Genomic DNA, 10,064 nt, shown 5'->3' on the forward strand with positions numbered 1-10,064 from the left:
TTTTAATTTTAATTTTATGTCTTATGTGATTTATTTAATTTGCTGTTTAACTTACTTTCTGTACAGCACTTTGTTCCTGTGCTGGGTATTTTAAAGTGCTTTATAAATAAAATTGGATTGGATTGGATTGGATATAAAACAGTGTAATCTGCATAAAAATGTATGTGCAGTTTTAGGTGGCAGAGATTATGCCACCATGTTTGCCAGATGTTTGAAAATTTAAGTCCAAAGGACCTAACCTTTTTTTTCAGCTGGATTATTAATTACAGAAGGATGCAGGAGTATAGAGGCTGAGGTGGTCAAATGTATTATAGAAGCTGTGGTTGTGTTTCTGCTGAGAGGACATGGTGAACTTGGTTTGAGTTTTCAATAATTGAAAGCTTAGTGCAGTTTACCCTCAGCCAACCAAACACTTCCAGAGCTGACTGAGACACCACAGACAAACCGTTCTCATTACGGTATTTTTCAGTCCACTCCAAGAATGCATGCATAGTTCCTGCTTCAAACTTACTTTCTGATACTGAAATTTACACCCATCCATCCAACCCCAGTGGACCTTCACCTCAGTAGTGTGATTCTTACAGACCTGTTGGCTGTACCATGCTGGTAGTCTAAATCCATGCCAGGTAGCTAACTACTGTTCATTTTAAATCTATATCAAATATAAGGAGCATATAACTATCTAGTTTCTCTTTAAAAACAAATATTAGGTTGTATTCAGTCCAGTATAATCCACAGGAGCATGCCTCTCATACTTCCCATGCCGGGGCTCAGTAAAAATGTGTTTAAGCTTAGGACATGATAGCTCTGTCTGTGTGTTTTCAGCTCAGTCTCAGAACTCTAGCAGGTAGGCAAACAGTGCATCTTACATTCCTGTGTGGAGAGGAGATCTGGAGCTCAGTCACAGGTGTTTTGCTGGCACACCGCGGATTATAAATCTGTAAATCAGGTGGTGGTTAAGCGAGGAAAGCTGATAAAGAAGCAAATGAAGATTCCTGGCTAAGTATTCATATCAGCCCCACGAGTTTGGATGAATTAACTGACCTCATCCATCCACAGTAGCATATTTTTATCTTTGAGATAACTTTCAGTTTTTGGAAAATTAAACCAGCTATTAGTAGGAAGCAAGAATCGTGGAAGGTCTTGTGTTATTTTCTTTCTTTAAGTTAGTCTGTTCATTAATAGCAATAAAAAAACACATAAAAATATATGTTTGCCCTCATTTTGTTTCTCCTTTTGAAGATGTTTCATAGCCACGATTAAACCACGAAAGCAGGAGAACGCGTACCTTTGGAGCACTGTGACTAAAGTCAAACTGTGTGGATCGCCTCAAAAAATAAAATATGAATATTTGGTTCTAAAGGGATAAATCTGAAAAAGCTAATTTTTTTATAGCAGTATAATAAAAACGGGTGGTTATAGAAAGAGAAATGCAGACAGCAGGTATGACTGAGGAGGTCTGAGCACTGCAGCTTTATGTGCGTCGCTCTTCTTCACCTTCACACACATTAGCGTCATCCTGCCTGCATTGTGAGAAAGTGGAATTCCATCCATTATGTACAGAGAAGAGGTGCAAGGCTGGAGGTTATATAGGCCAAACTAAATTGCTATGCATTATGAAAGAGATTTAAAGCATGAATTATAGAAAACTTCATCATATAATGGGATGGATGTGACATTTTACTGAACTTTTACATTTTTAACCTACTTGCATACACATATAACTTTTAATGATGAAAGAAATGAAAACTCTACAAAAAATACCCAACATTAGTTTTGCTGATCATGAGTGTGCACGTTATCCAAGTCAGTGTGTACTGAGTTTGTAGCTTCATTTAATGTGGGCTCAAATACAGAAAAGAGAGAATTCTGCAACAAACCAATGAGTTTAATGAGTTTCTGAGATGTGTAACAATTTACACACCTCAATGAATCAGTGAATCTTCTTATTTAAACCTGGACAGCTAAACAACATCAGCATGCTCAAAGACTGCACCACCCTCAGGACTGAACTAAATGACCAGTCCATAAATGTCACTTCCTGCTGTTGGTTCTCAATTATGACATGGTATCATATACTTTACCATTCCAAAAATACTCTAAAAAACATGCAATGCATATTTAAAACCATATACACACGTACACACAGAAACGTGTAATGTGTAAAACTATCTGTGTTAGACTGGAGAGGCAAAGCAGGAGACACAAGTGGACCAGTGAACCCAGCATACACTGACTGGTACCGCAGAATGTCCTCAACACATTTCCAGGGCCATGATTTCAACTAGCTGCAGAAGCTGATACCTCTCTTTAGTTTGAAACAGACATGAGGGCTACTTTATTAGTTTATTTATGATTATAATGTAAATGTTGGATTTTTTATAGAGTTTATGTTGAGTCTTGAAGTCCAGCCATCCTCTGTTGGAGGGTTTTGGCTTCAGCTGTTTCTATGTGATGGTTTCCTCACATGCAGCCAAATGTCTAACAGATTTTTTTCTTTCGGTCTGTCTGAGCTCTGTGTTGGCAGTCTTGTGCCAATGTGGAAAATTAAAGGTTGAGCCAAAGCTGCAATGTTCTTATTTTTTAAGCACATTGCCAGCATTCATGCCATCCCGGAACACCTCTAATACATTTCAGTTTTGGAGTCACAAAATACTGAGTTAGTATCACTGAAACTGGAGCTGAAGCTGATGTGTCTGTAATAAACGGTCTTCTTCCTATTTGTCTGCTGTGGAGCAGTTTGTGGATTTTGGCATTCTGTTTTAGATCGTAAGCCTTGAATATGTGAAGACTTTCATTTATTTTGGTGCACTCGTACACCTAAACATATGGTTTTTTTTTATTCTCTTTGTCTTTGTAGTAGAGAAAGAGTTTTACAGTTAATATTTTGTGCGGAGGAGACACTAATCCCTCTGGGGTTGAAGGAAGAGCATCCAATATGAAATTCTGCCAAATCAAACATACGGAGGTCCCCGCTGGGAAGGAGGGAGCAGCTAAAAGTAGCAATAGCTCTATTTTGTGCAGATATCTCAGGCATTTCTGGAAATTGTGCTTAAACACCAGCAGCTTTCCAGTGGTCAGAATTCTCATGATGGGACAAAAACAGGAAATCAGCTGATATTTTAGTAAAAAAAAAGAACACCTAAGGTGGAGGTTCAGGTTGACGGGTGGCTCCACGAACCTTTAATTAGCAGTGTTGTTCCATCTTCCAATTACAAAGCCATGCATCCCTGACTGTAATAATCAATGTCTGGTAACCCTAACCAAAGGCCGGTGTACAGCATAGTGATCAAGCCTGTAAAGGTGACACTTCTTCAGCCTGTTTCCACTGCACTGGACTCAAAGGCTCTGATAACTGGTAACAGCTTCAGTCACACTGTAAATTCCACACATAATCCCAACAACAGAAGCAGAAGCAAGTTAAGCCATGCTAAGTTTCGAAGTTCTGGTTACGGCTGGGTGAGCTTGGAGCTTTGTCATTGGAAGGTGAGTTCACCTTCGAGTGACATGTGGCCTCCAGCTTCTACCAAACTTCACCGAGACTACAATGTACCAGCTACCATGTCAGAATAGCATGGCTTCATGCCAACCAATGTGCCCATCCACAGTGTCTACAAGCAAGTATATACCTCTACTACTACCTCTATTACAGATCTTTGAAACTGAAGGATGATTTGTCCTGTTAGTGACAGTAACTGTGGTTTCCAGGTGGTTGCTGATTGTTGTCAAATAACTGGTGGTGATTGGTTTGAGAGGAGAAACCCTGCCTTGCAGTGTAGTATAGAGTTTCTTAGAAGTTCTGACCCTGGAGTACCCTCTTTTTTTCCCTGTGCACTGCGTGCTTTAGTGACGTTTAACCAGAGGCCCTTTTAGCAGATTTGAGTTTACATATCATTATCATGTACTCAGTTGACCTACTCGTTTGTGAGGTTCCAGTTTGAAGGCTCGAGATGAAAGTTTCCACTGTTGACATGTTGGTGTTTTCAAACGACATGTGACGAGAACGGGGTGGGGGAGACTATGAAAGGGAACTCTCATTGGCTAATGATTTAGGACTGACAGTTAACCAGTGCGTGTATCTCAGATAAACCGTTCTGAAACATCAAACGACCAAAATTTACAAAAGTGACTTTTTGTTTTATTCAGTATCACCTAAAATAAGTTATTGAGCATAAAATCAGAGAAGTGTTTGCAGAGGGTGTAGATTTGTTTTGCAGCCACATATATCACCCCCTGTGGCTGCAGTCTTCAGACCCAGAAGCTCCGCCCACCTATGATACTGTTTATAAATTTTGGTATTAGAAATTGAAGGCTGCATCTGCCAGTTATTGCATTTGTTGCAGTTACTTCTCACATGGCCTCTGAGGACTGTGGTTCCAACTTTAGGATCAGCAGCTTTATGGTGACAGTGAGGTAAAAAAGGTCCCACTAGGGTGGTCCCTGTGACAGGAAGTGCACAAAGTTCTGGTCCTCTTTTCCTGGAATGGAAACAGTTTCTGTAATTCTCATTCTTCAGTGCAGCAAGAATGAAGACCAGGGTTTGCGATTCTGGGACCTTTACGGGTTGGATTTGTTCGGCTTAAGATAAAGAGCAGATGACTCAGTTTGTTCCTCCTCATGAGGATTGTCCCTGCTTTTTGGACCATTTCTATTCATTTTTATTTCTTTCTGTTTAATTCTTTTGCTGCACAGAGCACAGTGTTCGGATGAATTGGAGCTCATGTGTCTGTTTTCCCATCTCTCAGTCCAAAGCTGCAGCGTTGATCACTGTGATGGTCGTCTGAACTCAACCGGGCCTCAGGGTCGATGGTGCTTCCCTTTATGTCCAGCCTGCAGACATCCTTGTAGCACAGATATGAGTCTGCATCCAGTCCACATACAGCACAGCACATCGTGGCCAGCATTTCAGCTGTAATGTCTGAGTGGGTGCAGAGTGCTGCAGTGGATCATCTTTATGAAGATGTGTGTGTTCTGAGCTTAGTGTTTTCATTTGAAGTTCACAGACTGCCAAGATGGAAGCGTTAAGAAGGCAAACAGATGGAAAGTAAACTCTGGCGTGTTAAATGTGGCTTTGAGAAACCGTCTGGAAGGATAAAGAGCCGAGGTGAAAGCAGATCATCGCAGGAAGGATGAGTTCTTCTAAAAGTCAGAAAACCAAACTTAAAAACGACAACACAAACAAAGATCATGATCAAAAATCTGTCTTTCTGAATTTCTGTTCAGTGTTTCCCACAACCCCTGGACCTCAGTTGGAAAACACTACATCAGGTCACAGTGATGGTCTGCTCAGACCCAAGTTTTCATCAAGTTTCATGAGGTGCAGAGTCCCACCTAAACCTAACCCACTAGCTGACAGTAAGGAGAACCACTGAGCAGAAGTGAGAGGAAACAGGGTTTTTTGTTTTTTTAAAAAAAAAGTGGAACAATGTTCAAATCACAGAGGTCCAAATGGGACGTGACCTCTGGCTTCCTGTAACCTGTAACTAAATTCTAGTTCAGCGATCTGCTGAAGGCTACTGCTGAAGAACGATGGATGGATGGTTTATTTTCCTGTCTCCATTCTTCAACCAACCCTTTTATGCCAGAGTGCCTGCAGAAGCATTCTGAGCACCTGTAAATGCACAGGAGACCAACCCTCAGTCAGATGATCCAATTTCACAGCACCTGTACTGCACGTTTAACATAGTGTGACAGTATGAATTCACCCTGCAGCCCTCCATCAAGTGCAGAGACCTGCAGACGGCTACCTGTCAGCACTTTCAAAGCCTCTTTCTAAAGACCTGCGATGTCAGCGTGCATGTTTGGAGTGGGTCTGAATGCTCTGTGGACAGCCGGCAGTGCAGATGGAGTTACATCTGAAAAACAGGCAGATAAAGAGAGAAAGGGATCGGCAGGAATGTGATACTGCTGTGCGCTGCGTCTCTGTTGATGCTGTATATCACCTCATGCATACTGTATAATGGTGTCTTTTCCCCAAAGCTCGTGAATACAGCGATCATTTTCAGCTCTTTTAAAGGAAGCAGACATGCAGAGGCGTCCGGCGTCAGAAGATGTCCATATGATAGCAAATCATCTGCACGCTTTAATGATCAGGTTAAATAAGCCTGTGCGCGTGCACATGGATGCCTATTTGTGGCTCTGCGCATGTATATTTCAGGGAAACGATAATGATCTGGCCACTTGCGATGATTTCCCCGACGCTGAAAAGAATTTTCTTCCTCCTCGCTGAGTGATAAGATCTGATTGACTCACCCACCCAGGCAGCGGGAGGAGATATGCTAATGAAGCACTGACAAAGAAGCTGATGGAGGCCGGAGATAAATGCTGGCATGTGTGTGTTTGAGGACAAATAAGTGTGCATCCTTGTCATCATCAGCACTCTGCATTTTAATGAAGGTGGAGCTCCATTTAAAAACCCGAGGAGGCTGAAACGTGGAGGAGCTGCTTCCTTTAACGGTCTCACAGAAGCAGTGGTGCAAACACCACATTTTACTTCAGGTTTTGACCATCTGCTTTAATTATTGATGATCTGTTTCTGAGGAATCTGTTGTTTCCACTCAGTTTGACAGACATCTGCAGAGAACCCGAGAGCCTTTGAAAACACTGACTGTAATTTTTACCTCTGAATTAAAGCTGAAGTGTGCATGCTGCATTTCAAACCTCTGTGGGGTCCAGGTATTTATGGACCTGACTCTGAGTATTTTTTGGAACTAAATCCTTTTGATTTAAGCAAGTGAATCATTATAAGATTGGGGAAACCTGTAGTCAGCTGAGACTGAAGAAGTCACTCGGATGAGTGACGAAACGTTTCTCCCACTGAAAGCGCTACGTCCACATGAACAGAATCAACTTTTGGGGATTTACTTACCTGGATTATTGAGCATATGCATCAAAACCTCAGTATAAGTACAAAAATCATTATGATTATTAGTCTGTGGTCTGTACTGTGATACAGGGTTTGGAATTTAGGGAGGTTTAACTCTGGGTTCACAGTGGTTACAGCATGATTAAGCCCATGCACTGGCCAGTCAGTTCTGTGGAAAATGGCGCCATCATTTATTGAAAATATTGTGGAGGTCTTTGCGTGCACCATGAGAGAATCTGAGAGTTTTTACAGATCAACTAAAGCCTTCAGCTTTCGCTGACAAGCTTCTGCACAATATTACAGATGAAGACTCTCAGCAGAGGGAGATCACACTTCAAATTCCTGCAGATCTCAGTCCAGCACCATGGCTTGATTTTTCTATTGAAACTCATCAGAAAGCACCTTGTTCACTCACACATTTTATTACTGATCTGAATGGATGGATGGATGGATGGATGGATCTTATTCAATACTCAGCCTGATACTTTCTCACAGTGAGCTCTTGTTTTACAGGATGGAGGACAGAAGTGCATCCCCTCTGATGACTTCGAGTGCGAGGAGGTGAGCAGCTCTGATCAAAACTTTAAAAACGATGGTTGAAGTAATGGGTGGAGGGGTCTCCATCTCCCCCATCACTTGGACCAGCTGATGTGGTGTTCAGGTTGTTTATATGACGCTGACGTGCATCATCAGATCAGACGATGAGATGAAAAATGAACAGATGATTTTTATCAGAGACAGACAGCTTAGAGCCCTTTCACTAAAATCATCTGAGCAAGTTCATTCTGGACAGACCTGAGAGCGCCCCTTATGGAACAGGAAGTCAAGTCCAGACAATGGAAGTTCTTGATTATACTAAACCAGGGGTGTCAAACGCCAGTCCTCAATGGCCAGTGTCCTGAAACTTTTAAATGTGTCCCTGCTGCAACCTTTTATAAAATTAGGTCATTAGCGAGACTCAATAGAACTTGACTGCATGCTGAGGTGGCAACCCCTATCCCTTCTCAAGTAATTTTAAATAAATGTAAGTAAATGTAAGTGTTTGGAAATTTTACTTCTAAAAGTACTTTTATTGCACCTTGTGCTTTCACTCATGAGCTGCTGTAACATGAATCAAATGGCTGAATTGCCACCTCACCAGCCCTCAAGAACTGAAGTTTGACACCTGTTTGCTAGACGTCTTCTGATTGTGTGTCTGAGAGGGCCACTATTACATCACAGAGAAAGCTTTTATTATTGGTCAACATAATGGAAAAAAGTAAACTTAAGTGGTGTTTTATTACAGCATGGGCTTTTTGGTCAAGTGAGATTATGAGGAGATCATTCTGAGGTGAGATGTGATCTTCAGGAAAGACTGTTAAAGGATGGGTGAAACTGCCTCTGGCTCTGAGCTCAGGAAACTCTTTCCCAATGAGCTTATGGTGTCAGTCACTGCTTTCAGGCCTGATTTAAGCACCATGTCCATTTTGGAGTTTCAGGTCCTGTTACTTAGAAAGGACCAGAAAAGGGTTTAGGGCGGGGCTACCTGTGACTGACCGTATGAGTGTAGTGTCTGTAGTCTTTTAGAAACGGTGTATGATGGGATGCTGTGTGTACTCAGCTCTCAGTTTCACAGCTGGCACATTAAAAAGCGAGCAGTGTTTTCGCCCACTCTCATTTCTAAGAGTTCGCTGCTAGACTTCCTGTGTAAGCCTCCCTGTGGCCGGTTCACTGAGTGTCCTCCATCTGTTTTCGGGTTAAAGATCCACAGCTGAACTGTAAAGTGTAGTGTGAGGAAACAAAGTGAGGCTCCCTCCAATAAGCTGCTCTGTATTAACACTTGATCACCACACTAATATCTTCATCAGCAGCTGTTACCACCCCAGGTTGGAGAGGAGAGTCACGTGACAGATGGAGAACATGGGAGCACTTTGTTTGAATTTATTGATATATTATTGCCAAACCTGAAGCTGAAGATGAACTTCCAACATGAAATATGCACGAATAAGAAGCTGCAGAGAGTGTGGCGGCAAAGAAAAGGAGCGGCTGCGCCTCGGTGGAGATCTGTCTGTAAAACAGAGAGACACAAAATGAATTACCTGCTGAAACTCAAGCAAGAGAGTTAGACTCAGATATTTAGCAGCCCATAAAAGCTCAGCTCTGTGACTCACTTTACCTTCCTGCAGACACCTCTCCTGCTCGGCCTCCACACACCATCTGTGCTGAGGGCGGCGACCACAGTAGGATACTGCTCCTCCTGCAACAAAATAAACATAAAGAATAAAAGTGAAGCGATGTTACAAATGTGCAATACCACAGATTTTATGCTTTATGTTTCCTCTTCAGCTTCATTTTCAGAGGTTCACGCTCCGAGTTGCTTGCTCTAGTTAAGTGACGCCGCCATCTACAGCTGACAGTTACAAAAGAAATAAATCAATTATTGATAGCAAAATTCAATTTTGGATATCTGAGAGTTTGACATGCAGTCAGTGGTGAGAGACTTTAACACAGCCGTACGTAGATTTATTATTATATTATTATAGCAGGACAAGATTAAACGGTACACATCTGAAAAAGTAGGAAATTATATATTGATGAAGAATTAATATTTAATTGCAGAAAACTTTATCTGAAGCCAGATATGAGGTATGAGGCGTTCTAACACCGCCCACAACTGAACCCGCTCGATAGAAAAGCTTTGTTTCAGAAATCTGCAGTCACCAGTGACACACGAATTTTGGATTTATAATATTAGTACTGAAGAATGAAATGTGGCTGTCTGTAATTAGAACGGGAGCTGGTCAGAGGGACTTTATACAAACTTTCATGGATAGATTTACAGGTATATTGATTTCCAGCTAACAAGCAGCTTCATCATTTGTAAGATTTTCAGGACACCACAGAATGAGGCGTTACAAACACTTGTGCACTAATGCTCGTGCCTTTGTCCCCCCTCTGTGCTCAGGCTCTGTTGGCCCAGGGCTCGATAGACTCTCAGGACTCTGCAGGGCCAAGAAGCAGCAGCCGGCCATCAGCCCCACTCCTCCACCTCCTCCCTGTGACTGTGTGTGTGTCCATCCTGCCAGCGTTCCTGTTCCACGTCTCATAAATGTGAACTAGCATACACACATACATGCCCACACACACATTTACACACACACACACACACACACACACACACACACACACACACACACACACACACACACACACACACACA

General features: G+C 42.0%; 1 protein-coding gene across 1 annotated transcript in view; it reads left to right on the top strand.

Moving 5' to 3' along the window:
* Window positions 1-10,012, top strand: part of gfra2b (GDNF family receptor alpha 2b) — a 146,674-nt gene extending 136,662 nt beyond the window's left edge. Inside the window, exons 9-10 of the mRNA XM_005752884.1 lie at window positions 7,379-7,426; window positions 9,810-10,012. Coding sequence (XP_005752941.1) covers window positions 7,379-7,426; window positions 9,810-9,953 — 192 coding nt within the window. The 3' untranslated portion in view covers window positions 9,954-10,012. The remainder of the gene's footprint in view (window positions 1-7,378; window positions 7,427-9,809) is intronic.
* The last annotated feature ends 52 nt before the right edge of the window (window positions 10,013-10,064 follow it).

Source organism: Pundamilia nyererei, unplaced genomic scaffold (assembly GCF_000239375.1).
Source record: "Pundamilia nyererei isolate P.nyererei 1_Seehausen unplaced genomic scaffold, PunNye1.0 scaffold00388, whole genome shotgun sequence".
Classification (NCBI taxonomy): Eukaryota; Metazoa; Chordata; class Actinopteri; order Cichliformes; family Cichlidae; genus Pundamilia; species Pundamilia nyererei.